The 14,848-nt window shown below is 48.3% G+C and overlaps 1 protein-coding gene across 1 annotated transcript; it reads left to right on the forward strand.

Annotated features, from left to right (window-relative positions):
• The first annotated feature begins 2,430 nt into the window (after positions 1–2,430).
• Positions 2,431–8,755, forward strand: RCVRN (recoverin). Its single transcript, XM_004375981.1, has 3 exons — positions 2,431–2,886; positions 7,108–7,219; positions 8,640–8,755. Exons 1-3 carry the CDS (start codon positions 2,506–2,508, stop codon positions 8,753–8,755), a joined length of 609 nt encoding a protein of 202 aa, XP_004376038.1. The 5' UTR covers positions 2,431–2,505.
• The last annotated feature ends 6,093 nt before the right edge of the window (positions 8,756–14,848 follow it).

Genomic DNA, 14,848 nt, shown 5'->3' on the forward strand with positions numbered 1-14,848 from the left:
AAAAAAAAAATCTAACACTGGGCCAAACTCAAATGGAGCTGAACATTGGCAGCCCCTTCCATGTGTGACACAGGCCTCACCAGTCCCTAATGCCTCCTCTATCTATCGACCCACCTGCTTCACACACTAACCGTATTTACTGGCCCCTGTAGGCAGTTCATTGTTTGATCCCTGATATAAATGAATCATAACAAAAATTAACATGTATTTAGCACTTAGTAGGTGCCAAGCTTTATTTGAATTGTTTAACACATTTAGCTCATCTGAGGCTCACAGTAACTATGAGTAGCAACAAATTGAATTGAACAATTAATTGTCCACTTATTCAAGAAATACTAAGGGCCCAAACCTACCAGGCACTATTCCAGCAATGGAGATACCACCACAACCATCATCAGTTGCCACCAAGTCAGCTCTGACTCGTGGCAACGCCGTGTGTGTCAGAGTAGCACTGTGCCCCCTAGGGTTTTCAATGGCTGATTTTTTGGAAGTAGATTGTCAGACCTTTCTTCCGAGAAGCCTCTAGGGGGACTTGAACCTTCAACCTTTCGGTTAGCAGCCAAGTGTGTTAATTGTTTGCATCAGGAAACAAAACAAATAAAATCCCTGCCTTCATGAAGCTTTTATTCTGGTGAGGGAGCATAATAGACAGAACAAATAAGTTGGAAAGTATAAGTGCAAGACAGGGAAACAAAAGAGGAGAAATAGTTTGGGGCATGTTGATGGTTGGGGTTCGGGTGGAGGTGTGTGCTACTGTAGTGTAAATAGAGTGGTCAGTGTAGGCCTTGCTGAGACGGAGATACTTAAGCAAAGATATGAAGCAGGTGAAGGATTAGGAGAAGAACATCCCAGGCAGAGAGAGAGAGTCAGAAACGTGCTTATCGTGAGGATCGTGCTTAGTTCAATCAAATAGACGAGACCAAATGGGCAGCTCCTGTCCAAAAGCAGGATGAGAAGGCATGAAGGGACAGGAACTGGACCAATGGACACAGGGAACCCGGGGTGAAAAGGAGAGTGCTGTCACATTGTGGGGATTGCAACCAATGTCACAAAACAATATGTGTATAAATTTTTGAATGAGCAATTAACTTGAGCTGTAAACGTTCACCTAAAGCACAATAAAAAATATAACAATAGAAAGTACAGTACAGTACATGCATAAGCCAGTAACACAGGCGTTTATTATGACTATCAAGACGTATGTATTATAGGTTAGATATGCACTGTACCATTATACGCCTGGCAGCACGATCAATTTGTATACAAGAGACGTGAGATACACGGGTTGTGTGCGGGAAGCTGTTGCATTCAATACATCCTGTTATGTCCACTACGTCCTGTTCTCTGATTCGGATTTCTGAACTCTATTATAACTTATGGGACCACGGACATATACGCAGTCAGAGGTTGCCTGAATGGATATTATGCAGCACATGACTGTATTAAAGTCCCTTTATCTTAATGTCCTTTAATTCAGACATTAGTGGTCTTTGACTTTCGCTGTAACATATTTAACTCAATAATTAAAAACAATAGGAAATAAAAATGTTTATGGTAAAAAAAAAAAAAGAAACGTGCTCGTATTGGTGATGGTTGCACAGCATGACTGATGTAAGTGCTGTCACTGAATTGTACATGTGAAAAACGTTGAATTGGCAAATGTTTTATATATATATTTACAACAATTTAAAAAAAAAGAGAAAAAAACTACCAACCAATAAGCAAAAAAAAAGAAAGGTGCTTGGGATCACTCAGCTGGTAAAGGGCAAAGCTGAGACTTGAACTCAGTCCAGCTGGCCCTGGAGTCTGTGCTCCTAACCTCTCCATTAAATGGTCGGATAGGAGATGCCGTCAGTACTCGGAAGCTCCGAGAAGCTCCAAGTGAGTGCAGAAGAGGGGCAGTGAACAGCTTTTCTCTTAGAGAGCTCAGTATATGTTGAGGGTGCTGGAGAGACGGATGAGGGCAATGGGGAAAGGCCTTGGCACAAGTTACCAGCTCTAAGGAGTCCCTGGGTGGCACAAACGGTTAAGCACTAGACTACTAACTGGAAGGTTGGTGGTTCAAACCCACCCAGAGGCACCTCAGAAGAAAGGCCTGTTGATCTGCTTCCTAAAGGTCATTGCCTGGAAAACCCTATGGAGTAGTTCTACTCTGCACACCTGCGGTCGCCATGAGTCGGAGTCGACTCAACAGCAACGGGTTCACTCGGAAAGTTCTAATCTCCTGTCCTATCCTCCTGGCATTCTCCCAAGGGACCAAGACCAACTGATCACCTGCTGTCAGCTTTTTATTTAATCTCAAGAGGGTTCTGGGAGCTTGTCCCCTCCCAAGCTCCAGGGCCCCTCCTCCCTCCAAGTACCAGAGAGAACTGGCCACAAATCCTCCTAATCTCCCGTGTCTTTGTCTCCCGTCTCACAGCAGCACCGAGCCTGGCAGCAGGAGCCCACGGTCCCACCCATCCACCCAGCAGTGACCACCCGGCTGCTGCCCACTTGGCCTCACCAATGGGAAACAGTAAGAGCGGGGCCCTGTCCAAGGAGATCCTGGAGGAGCTGCAGCTGAACACCAAGTTCACGGAGGAGGAGCTGTGTACCTGGTACCAGTCCTTCCTGAAGGAGTGCCCCAGCGGCCGCATCACACGGCAGGAGTTCGAGAGCATCTACTCCAAGTTCTTCCCTGATGCTGACCCCAAGGCCTATGCCCAGCATGTGTTCCGCAGCTTCGACGCCAACAGCGACGGCACCCTGGACTTCAAGGAGTATGTCATCGCCCTGCACATGACCTCTGCGGGCAAGACCAACCAGAAGCTGGAGTGGGCCTTTTCCCTCTATGATGTGGATGGCAATGGCTCCATCAGCAAAAGCGAAGTGCTCGAGATCATTTCGGTCAGTCTCTGCCCTTGGCCCCTCCTGGCTTGGGTAAGGGGGTTGGGGTCCTTCGGGGGCCCCCTACGGAAAGGGCTAGAGCTTGGGAAGGGCCGGGTCTGGAGGGTGGAGTGATGCAGGCTTTGTGCCTCTAGGGCTGTGAGTACATGATGAAGAAGGGTCTCTCATAGACTGATACTATAGAGGCCTGGGCACACTCCCACAGCTTAATTTTCTTCCTACAGAAGAATCTGGGTATTTCCCAATATTCACATTTTTTTATCCCTCCCTCCCTCCTTCTCTCCCTTCGTTCCTTCCTCCCTCCCTCCTTCCCTTCCTTTCTATTCCTCCCTCTCTCCTTCCCTTCCTTCCTTCCTTCCTCTTTCCTTTCCTCCTTCTCTCCTTTCCTTCCCCTCTCCCTCCTTCCTTCCTTTTTTCCTTCTTCTCCCTTCCTCCCTTCCTTCCCTCCTTCCCTCCCTCCCTTCCTTCTTTCCTTCCCTACTTTCCTTCCTTCTTTTCTTCCTCCCTAACTTCCTTCCTTCCCTCCTCCCTACCTTCCGTCCTTCCATATCTTTCAAATATGTCAACAATATACATTCAAATTCTATCTCAATTAAAATTTAAACCCATAACATGTTTGAAATATACAGTAGGAAGAGACCAAAGGTGGCATGGGTTCTAGACCTAATTTTCTTCATAACATTGGGCAGGTCACTTCACCTGTCTCAGCTTTCTCACCTGTCTCGAGTTCTAGAACAATTTAACCACTGGACCCTACTAGAGCCTTCTTACAGGCTGACACTTCCTGCCTTCACATATATCCCAACACAAATGAGTGTTACTGCCATTAATGTTTTAGGAGCCTTTACAATAGTTTGTCTTTATTATTATATAAATCATGAAATTTAGAAGCATATGCAAATAAAAATTGCCTTCAATTCTATCACCTACAGAAAACTATTATCAACATATTAGTACATACCTTTCTGGAGTCCCAGGGTGGTGCAAATGGTTAATGCACTTGATTGCTAACTGAAAGACTGGTGGTTCAAGTCCACCCACAGGCACCTCAGAAGAAAGGCCTGGTAATCCACTTCGGAAAAATCAGCCATTGAAAACCCTATGGACACAGTTCTACTCTGACACACATGGTGTCACCCTGAGTCACAATCAACTTGGTGGCAACTGGTTGGTTTTTATACACCTTTCCAGCCTTTTATCTATGCATTTTAAAACAAGCTTAGAGGTATATATTTATATGTGATTTTTGTCATACTTTTTCAGTTACTATTTTATCATGAATGTTTTCCAGATCATTAACTATTCTTCAAAAACATTTTGAATAGCTTCTTAGAATTCCATCATATGGAAATATCATAATTTAACCATTCCTAGATTTTTGGGCAATTAGGATGTTTCCATTTTTTTTCTATTATGTCAGTCGTGTTTTTCTTAATTTGGTATCTTCTTTTTTCATCTCCCTCCCACCCCCCCGCATTGCCATTTGCTTTATTTTTCTAATTCCATCTTGTTAGGAGAGAGAATGTTTTGCATATTTTGTATAATTTTTGTGCATTTGTAATCATGCTTTCATTTCATTCTCCTACCTCTATTAGGAAAAAACAGACAAAATGACAAAGAATGAAGCTTGTGGCCAGTGGACTCAGCCGCATGCTTTGCCTGAGTCTCCTCTTAAGGGCAGGGATGTGTGAACCTCTTTGTCATCTGGGCACAGCCTGGAGAGCAGGTTCCTGCTGGGTTAGCTATGAGGTCTTGTGGGTGGCCCAGGACAGTGGCCAAGTCCTTCAGTAAAACCAGTGGCCCGCGAGTTGATTCTGACTTATGGTAACCCCATGCGTGTCAGAGTAGAACTGTGCTCCATAGGTATTCAGTGGCTGATTTTTTTTGGAAGTAGATTGCCAGACCTTTCTTCTGAGGCACCTCTGGGTTGACTTGAACCTCTGGCGCTTTGGTTGGCAACTGAGTGTGTTAACCATTTGCACCACCCAGGGACTCCCACCAAGTCCTCAGAGCCACCTAAAGGATGCTAGTCCCAACAGAGGTCTATAAGTTGGTGATCCTGAGGAAAAAGGAGGAGGAAAGGGAGGAAGGGGAAGGCTGAAGGGAGGGAGGGAGGAGTCAGTGGTCAGGATTGTGGCAAGATGGTGCCAAGGCTTTGATATTCACCAGCTCACAAGGTCGGACAGAGCATGGGCCTGAGAGTTGGGAACTACAGGTCCTAATACCAGCTCTGCCACTAACTAGCTGTGTGGCCTTGGGAGAACCATATAAGCTCTTGGGGTCAAGCAGGGGCAGATGACCCAGTAAGCAAGGTAAGCATCGGCTTACTTGTGCTTACTCATTAATCTATAGTGACCAATTTCATAGTGGTTTCACCACATGAAACTCATATGAAATTGGTGATTATAGATTAGTAGGTAAGCACAAGTAAGCCTATGCTTACTTTGCTTACTGGGTAGTCCACCCCTGTCAGGGATTGTAAATTGGAAAAGAGGCTTTGATTCTGTAGGAAGGTGCTGTGGGGTTGGTAGAGAGACGGATGCCAGCCATACCTAGCAGCAGAATCTCTGATGTGGTGAAAAAATGTGAAATTGTTTGCTACAGATGATCTGGTAAGCTGGATAAGCACTGTGCTTACCTTGCCTATTGGATAATCTGCCCCTGGGGCCAAGTGCAAGAATTCAGTGATTTCTGTGGCCTTTCCCAAGGCCCTGAAAGTCTGTGCTTCAGTGTTGGAAGTGGGGTGGGACAGGCAGCCAATCCCACTCCAGTGTTTAGCCAGCACACCAGTACCGGGTTCTCCATCACTCAGGACAGGTGGTTATGGGAGCCACCTACACTTCAGTTGCAGGGACTCTGAGGGTTGCCAGCAGAGGCGGCTGCCCTGAGCTGCTGGGCTTGAATTCCCTTGTTCCTCTTGTTATACAGCATGCAGGGAGGGGGCTGAAAGGGAACATCTCAAACCTTTCCACCTTTCCCTTCAGGCTAATTTCACAGGCAAACCCCCCCGCCCCACCTGACTGTTCTCCCAGGTGTCTCCAAGGAAGGCAGAAAGCCCTGGGTAGAGCCAGTGCCCTCCCTACTTTCACCCTGACACAAGCGCCCACGTCCAAAATCTGCCCTGAGATTGAGGGCACAGGCTGTGAGAGGCCCCGGGACCTACTGCTGCCTTGAGCAGTCCACTAGTCCACTCTGGGCCTAGCCAACCCTGGTGTTACCAAGCTGGTGGAATTCTACAAATCCAGAGCTGGAAGGCAGCTTCGAGGTCACCTTGTCCCTTTCACATGATTGGATGGGTCAGGAGGAACTTCCTGTCATGCCCCAGATCACACATCTGGGGGGCCAAGAGTAGAGGGAGGTGAGAAGGAACCTTGAGCCACATGTACACATTTCTCTGCTATGCATTCTCCTTGAGGGTAATGATAAATGGGGGGCTTCCTGTGCCCTGGAAAACTGTTGGAAATTCTTAATGACGCTTCCCCCTCTCCCTTCCCCAGCCTTGGCCAGAGTGCTGTCCAAGGCATTCCAGGAATAAGGAGGTGAGAGGACTATGATGTCAGGCAAGGATGCAGGTTCTGGAATGGATGGAAGGTTCCAGAAGATGCAGGGTGACTTTTGGCAAGTTAGTCATCTCAGTGTCTTCATCGCTTAGAATGAGACCAATACCCACCTCACAAGGTTATTGTGAGGGTTAGATGTAAAAATGCTTAGAAGAGTGGCACATATTAAGCACTTAACAAATATAAACCGTTTTTACCATCAGCCAATCCTGCCAGACAGCTGAGGTACCACATGGACCTGGCAGAAGCCATCTGATATTCTAAAACCTCTAGGCAGTCACATCCAAAGTAGTGGTGTCCAGACTCAAACCTCACAGGTGTCACAGGGTCATTGCAAAGCTTTTTGTTATTTTCATTTTTTTTAATGAAAGAATATGTCTACATGGTCAGAAAATTCAAACAATACAGAACAGTACAAAATAAGAAGTGAGAGTCTTCTGCACCCCTCCCTCACATTCCCCGTCCCAGGCCCCACGCCCAGGGATTGTGATTCAGCAGGGCAGGGGAAGCCTGGACATGTGCCTAAAAGGACACTGGATCCCTAGGCCCTAAAGGAGGAAAGTCGTGATGGAGGTGACCCAAAGCCCCTGACGTAGGTTTTCCCAGGGTTGCCAGCCCCACCTGCTCCTTCTAACAGGTTCGTCCTCTCAATTTGGTGCAGGCTATTTTCAAAATGATCAACCCAGAGGATGTGAAGCATCTTCCAGATGATGAAAACACGCCGGAAAAGCGAACTGAGAAGATCTGGAGATTCTTTGGGAAGAAAGATGACGGTGAATACCTTTTCCTTGGTAGCCTTTGATTTTATAGCGCGAGCTGTTTCCAGGAGACCCCGAAAAGATTTATCCTGTTGAGTCCTAAACACCTCATTCCCCTGTGCATTTTGAGGGGCGTCTGAAAGGGATCTGCAGGGGATGACCATGAGGGTCATCAGGGACAGTTCTGCTGCCACTCTGGAGCTGCCACTGCTGAAGGGTGGAGGAAGGGTTAAGGGTGGTTAAAAGGCCCAGAACATTAGCCAGCAGAAATCCAGTTCAGTTCAGCAAAGCTTTGCTGAGCGCCTGCTGTGTACTAGGCACTATGAGATCGCAACTATGAGCAGAAAGCAGCGCCTCTCTCCTTCTAGAGTTATTTCTACATGGGACCATCTTCCCCAGGAGACCAAGAGTTTCCTGGATGACAGGGACTTTCTCTCACTCCCTTCTCTGCCACCCTTGACCTCCCACAGCAGCCCCAGCCCCAAATACAGCGGTGTCTGGCACAGTGGTAGGGCTCAGTAACTTGTATTTCACTGGACTGAACTGAATACAGTGGCCTACCTGGTAAAAGAGGCATTGGTGATTCAGTGGAAGAACTCTTGACTTCCATGTGGGGTACCCAGGTTCGATTCCCAGCCAACGCACTTCATGCACAGCACCACCCATCTGTCAGTGGAGGCTCGTGTGTTACTTGATGCTAACAGGTTTCAGTGGAGCTTCTAGACTAAGATGGACTAGGAAGAAAGGCCTGGTGATCTACACCAAAAAAATCAGCCAATGAAAGCCCTGTGGATCACAATGGTCCAGTCCTGTTGTGCATGGGGTCATGCCACGAGTCGGGGTCTGACTCGACAGCAACTAACAACAGGTGAAAAGGCTGATAAACAGTGCCTGGCAGGGGCAAGGCTCTCCCTTGGTCCTGACCCCAAATAGAGGACGTAGATCAGGGTGGGGGCTGCATGAGAAGGAATCACGAGGTGTTGTCAGGAGTTGTCAGCTAGGAGTCAGAGGGTGCACTGCCCCATGTCTCCCAGCAGAGTTGTCCCTGGCACCCTACTGGACCTCTTCCCTCTCACTCCCCCACACTCCGGGCTTGACTGTGCTTTGCTGTGCTCAGTCCCCCAGAACCTGAGGCTTGAGACCTGGGATAATATTCAAAATATTGAATAACCAGCAAAGCAGGGGGACCCACCAATCAGAAGAGACGCATAGTAGCAGAAGGGCGTCCCTGAAGGTGCCAGGCTTTAGCACTTTTTTTGCTGGGTCATGGGAGGGTCTGAGTGTCCTGGGGAAGAGCAGGGTAGAGGTACTCTGGGAGGCAGCGAGTATTCAATATTTTAATAATAGCTACATCCATACTGGGCATACTGGCGGGACACCAGTCTGACTGCATTGTGAAACCATCTGATTGTGCTTTCTTTCCCCCCGTGCACAGATAAACTTACAGAGGAGGAGTTCATTGAGGGGACCCTGGCCAATGAGGAAATTCTGCGACTGATTCAGTTTGAGCCTCAAAAAGTGAAGGAAAGGTTAAAGGAAAAGAAACCCTGATGCCAACTGCGCAGCTCTCCTCCTTTCCCCCACTGCACACATAAGTACACACTCACACATAAACACACACACACCGTCCAGAGGCAGAGACAGCCCTCCAAACCCGCAGCACAACCCCTGCCAAACGGAAGCATCTTTAGCAGTCCAGGGTTCCTCCTTCCCTCTGTCTTTAGTGCCCCTCCCCCTGCCCCGCCAGCCCATGCCTCCAAGGTAATCCCAGGATTAGGTCATCTCGGCGCCCAAAATGTCACCCACTGTAAGCTCCTTTGTGGGTGCTGGGTAAGCAGGTTCCAATAAATGCAAGAGGAGCTGGCACACAGCTGGGCGGGTTGTTCTTGACTTAGAAAAGGAAGTGACTTCTGTCTCCTCAACCTAAAAGACGATTGGTTGCAGTTGCAGTTGTAGGCCAGGATGCTGGGACTGTGGTGGGAACGAGACAGACATGGTCCTACTCTCTCAGAGCTCACGGCCCAGATTGGGATAGCGACCTCCAAGAAGCCATGACGGGTGGCGGGGAGGTTACCATGGAGACATGCAAAGCATTATGGGAAGATATAACGGGAGGGACTCGCCTGGTCTGGGAGGTACAGGAAGACGTTCCTGATGAAGAGACATCTAAATTAAAACCCAGTGACAGAATAAAGCAGAGAGGACTGCCGTCGGGGGAAGGATGGACGTGGGGACAGAGAGCAGCCAACGCTGAGACCCTGAGGCAGGAACAAGCATTTGAAGTTCAAGGGCTGTGAGGAGGCCAGTGTGGCTGGAGAGTAGAGGAAGGCAGCCGAAGTGTGAGCTAAGCCTAAAAGGCAGGCAGGGGCCAGACCGTGCCAGTCACCCTTGTAGCCCATGGTATGCACTTGGGGCTTTCCCGTGGGGGTGGTGGGCGCCATTGTGGGGGCCAGAGGAGGGTTATGTTTGTAAGAGAATCCTCTGGCAGGGTAGGAGAATGGATGGAAGGGAAAGACTGGAAGCAAAAGCCTGGCAATTGAACTTCGTAGTCGCCCAGGTGATCTGGGAGTGGCAGTGGGATGGAGGACGGGACCCTTCAGGAGATATTTAGGAGGCAGAATCCATCTGACTGGGTGCAGGGGAGGAGGAGGAGGGAGCCCGGATGTTTCTGACTTGGGCACTGGGTGAATAGTGATGCCATCTACCCAATTACTGAGATGGGAAACCTAAGGGAAGTTGCTGGTTTCCATGGGTGATGACGTGTTCAGCTTTGGACGTGATAAGCGGTGCAGACAGAGCCAGAGGCATGGCTGAGGCCCCAGATTTCAGAGGTGAGGAAAGGGAGGCCCAGAGGCAGGAAGCAGCCTGCCCAAGGCAGGATGGCAAATGAGCAGAGCCCAGGCCAGGGCTACCACTGGCCCACACTGCCTCCTTAGAGCTCCAGGGCCCAAGCCACGTAAGAACGCCATCAGTGGACTCTATGGGAACATTGTCTTCATTGCTGTGAAGGCCTATCGATTATCCAGCCTTAAGTCCCAAGATGAGAGCAGAAAACTAGACACATGCCCTGGACTTTTGCCTGACCTCCATGCAACCCCCGAGGCAAGGGGTCTCCATCTGATGGCATCCCCACCCCCACCCCTGAGCTACAGCCACTGCAGTGACGCTGTCATCACCACCCCAGAGCACTTCCCTTTATGACGGGAGGACATGAGAATAATCCTAACACTGATGGAGCGTTTCCTATGAGCCAGACAGCATGCTGGACATTCTGTAGGCATTATGTCATTGATGCAGGCATTATTGTCCCTCTCTTGTAGATGAAGACACTGAGGTCAGGACATGAGAGTAGGATTTGGTACTCAAACCTGTCAGACTCCCTTCGATTACCCTGGGCTGCCTGGACAGATAGGATAGAGAATTCTGGGAGGGGGAGGAGACTTACACAGCATCAAGTGAAGTGGTTCTGGGCAGAGGAGGGTTATACCTAGAATCAGCTGCCCACCATGCCCCGCCAGCAGCAGAATGGTGAGCCGCCAGGGCCAGGTTAGGGAGAAGAGGGACCGTGGAGCTGGCCCAGGGTGGCCTAGGATACAAGCAACGGCTCAGTGCCTCACTCCAGTCCTCTTTCCATTGCCCCACTCTGCCCTCCATGAATAAGTCTGGGTGATTGGGGTGTGAGGCTGGGGGCTTTTCACTTCTCTCTGAGGTCAGCCTAAAAGGATAAAAAAATGACACCCCCCCCCCAAAAAAAAAGTTACTGTCAAGTCAATTCCAACTCATGGCAGCCCCATGTGTGTCAGAGTTCAACTGTGCTCCATAGGGTTTTCAGTGATTGATTTTTTGGAAGCAGATCTTCATGCCTTTCTTTCAAGGTACCTCAGGGTGGTCTTGAACTTCCAATTTTTGGTTAGCAACCAAGTGTGTTAACCATTTGCACCACCCCGGGACTCCACTAAAAGGATAGATATTGCATAATAAGGTCCTTGTTGGTCTGTGGTTCAAGAAAAGACATAAAGACATAAAGAGGCCACAGGATCTTCTGTTGGCCAGTGGAGAACCTAACTTGCACATCTTCCGTTAGCTTGGGGTGGTAGGGCCACTTGGGCTGGAGCCCTGTACAACTCTCTGGCACTTTAGGGGCGAATATGCCAAGAGAACCAGGGAGCAGTAGAAAATCCCACTTGGCTGAAGGGAAGTGAAGGAGGTAGAGGTGATGAAGAACAGTGGCGCCAAGACTCTTCCAGATGAAAAGAACAGAAGACCTGACACAACCTGTGGAAACATATTGGCTCACCTGACTGAAATTCTAAGGGTAGTGCCAGCTTCAGGTCTGGCTTATTCCAGGGGCTCCAACAATGTCTCAGGGCTCATTTCTCCATCTCCTGGTTCTGCTTTCTGCTGTGGTGGTCATATTCTCAGGTAGGATTTCCCCAGGCTGCCAAAATGGCCACCAGTAGGTCCAGGCTAATTCTTCATGGTTCCAATTTCAGCAAGAAAGGGAAAAAGTCTTTCTGTTGAGACTTCCAGTCAAAGTCCCAGGATTGCCTCTCGTTGGCTCTGATTGGTTATGTGCCCATCCCTGAACCCATATCTGGGCGGATGTTATTGGCCAAGCAGGTTTCCATGCTCACCCCTGGAGCTGTGGGTGGAGTCGAGACAACTCAAACTTCCTGGACGAAAAGTGAAGGATGTGTGGTTTCCAAGAGGAAAATTGGCATGCTATTAGGATAAGAAGGATGGGTTGTAGAAATAGATGTCCACTAAAGTGCTCGACTACTAATCAAAAGGTTGGTGGTTTGAATCCACCCACAGGCACTTCGGAAGAAAGACATGAAAGGTCACAGCCTTGAAAATCGTATGGAGCACAGCTCTACTCTGTACCTATGGGGCCACCATGAGTCAGAATTGACTTAATGGAAACAGGATTTTTTTTTTGTTTTTGTTTTGTTTTTAATAGAAATCTTGGGACATTGCTGGTTCAGTGGTAGAATTCTCACCTTCCTTGAGGGAGACCCAGATTCGATTCCCAGCCAATGCATCTCATGCATAGCTACCACCTGTCTCTCAGTGGAGGCTTGTGTGTGGCTATGATGCTGAACAAGTTTTAGTGGATCTTCCAGACTAAGACAAACTAGGAAGAAAGGCCTGGTGAAGCACTTCTGAAAATCAGCCAGTGAAAGTCCTATGGATCACAACAGTCCAATCTGCAACTGATCATGGGGATGGTGCAGGACCAGGCAGCACTTTTTTCTGTTGTTCATGGAGTCACCATGAGTTGGAGGCCAACTCAGTGGCAGCTAGCAGCAACAAAATGCTACACAGGTGGAAGCATGGGTATTGGACTTCAGAGAGGTGCTGTTGGTTACAAGAGAAGCCTTCACCTCCTTCCCCTCTGCCTAGTCCAGAGTTCTCAACCTTGGTCCCATATTAAAATCCCTTAGGAACTTATAAAAATACCAATGCCCAGTACCACCCAGATCATTTCAGTCAGAATCTCTGCAGTAAGGCACAGACATCAGTGCTTTCCAAAAGCTTCCCAGGTGATTCCAACGGGTAGTCAGGGCTGAGAACCACTAGCCTGGGCCTTTAAGGACCCAAGTAAATTGACTGATCTGGGGGATGGTCCAGAAGAGGGGAGACACTTGCCTTCCTTTTGACCTCTGACTTCTGCCTCCAGTCCCTACCCCTCTGCCCACTCTTCTGGTCCCTAAGACAATGGACCACCCAAGTCCTGGGTTAAATGCCACAGCCCTTCCTCTCATTTCTGGCCTGGAACAGTGCACCAGGCTTTCCGAGGGCATGAGAGGCCTTCAGCTGCAGCAAGAAACACATGTAAAAAATTCACAAAATACAAATAAAATGAAATACACATCGTTTTAATAATTAGGGCAGGAATAAGCAGTGCATGTATGCCACCCCATTTGTGAGTGTGGGGCAGAGGACATATTTACAAATGCTCTGAAAAACAGTGTTCCTCCTAATAGGTCCCCGGGTAACTTAATCCCAACAGCACTTGATGCTCCCAAGAGAAATCTCTGCCATGTCTCATTCGACCAGTGTGTATGGAGCACCTCCTCTGCCCCGGCACTGTGCTGGGTGAGCCCTGGGAACTCAACACGGTTCCAGCTGTCTGGGAGCATGGGGACTGGTGAGAACCAGCAGGGACCTTTGCAGTAAAGGGAAAAATTTGGACATATATCTTAAAGCTTCAACTATGGATAAATCTGGACAGCAGAAAATATACGTTTGCTTTGTTATGCATTTGCAAAGCAGGGCCGGGAGTAGGGCAAGGCAAGTGAGGCACTCACCGTGGCATAATAGTTAAGGGAGCTCCAAAAAAACTCAGTTATCAGGACAAATCATATTCTAAGGCAATATTTTAAAAATGAATGTAAAAAAATCAATGCAAAAAAGTCATGAACAGATATCAAAATTTTAACGAATGTCAGGATCCAACACCATCCTTGCACAGCCCTTCCTCACTCTCCTCACCCTAATCCCAGCCCTGGTTTTAATAAAACTTCATGCTGAAAAACAAGTGGCTGCCCCGGGACCATACTTCATCAATTTGATTTTTTTTAATATAGCATTAAAATACGCATCTTGATAACTGAGTGTTTTTGGTGGCACAGTGGTTAAGAGCTCGGCTGCTAACCAAAAGGTTGGCAGTTCGAATCCACCAGCCACTTCTTACAAACCCTATGGTCAGTTCTACTCCATCCTATAAGGTCGCTAGGAGTTGGAATCGACTTGATGACAACAGGTATCCTTCACAATAGAGCTGCCAGATAAAATACATGATGCTCAATTAGATTTGAATTTTATGGGGTGTATTTCTACCAAAAAGAAAAATTCACTTTATCTAAAATTCGAATTTAATTGGGCAACCTGTATTTTTATTTTAAATCTGGCAACCCTACTTGATAAGTATCATATTGTCCCTAATATAAGGCAGAAGTTATTCCCATGGCAACATACCCCACCCATGTACACATGCATTTTCACACTATGACAGGTGACACACCTGGGCATTAAAACATTGTTCTCATAGGATGTTCCTCCTTTGGTCTGCCTTCAACCTCTTGCCTTATAGTTTCAGACCCTGAGCATAGTCCTAACTACCTGGGCCCTCCTCAGCCTCCATAACTTCCCTCCAGCCAAGGTCAGGAGCACAACTGGGATTCCCCACTAACAGAGCAGGACCCCACAGCCCGGCCCTCGAGCTCTTGCCTCTCAGTGCCGCCCTCAGCATATCTAGCTTCAGCCGCAGTCTTCTCTCTGGCCCCCTCCTGCTTTCAACACCGGCTGTCATGTGGGGATGACAATCCTATCATCAGGGGACTCATATCAGGGAGCACAGTGGGCAAACATTCTGGAGCAGGAGACATGTCTGTGAACGTGCCAATGGCAAACCAAAAATGGCTGGGGCATTTCACAGCTGGGGAATGGAAGGCTCAGAAAGGCCAAGCTCAGAGGCGACGGGAGGACCAATGAGAGGTTCAGAGGGCCCCTGGGACCTGGGCCAAGCCACAGAGGAAGGCTAAGGGCTGGGGTTGTTATGGATCAAATAGAACTTCTGCCTACCACGAGCAAAGAGAGACCGAGAGAGGGAGGAGAAGCAGGACAAGAGAGGAGGAGGAG

Source organism: Trichechus manatus, unplaced genomic scaffold (assembly GCF_000243295.1).
Source record: "Trichechus manatus latirostris isolate Lorelei unplaced genomic scaffold, TriManLat1.0 scaffold00040, whole genome shotgun sequence".
Classification (NCBI taxonomy): Eukaryota; Metazoa; Chordata; class Mammalia; order Sirenia; family Trichechidae; genus Trichechus; species Trichechus manatus.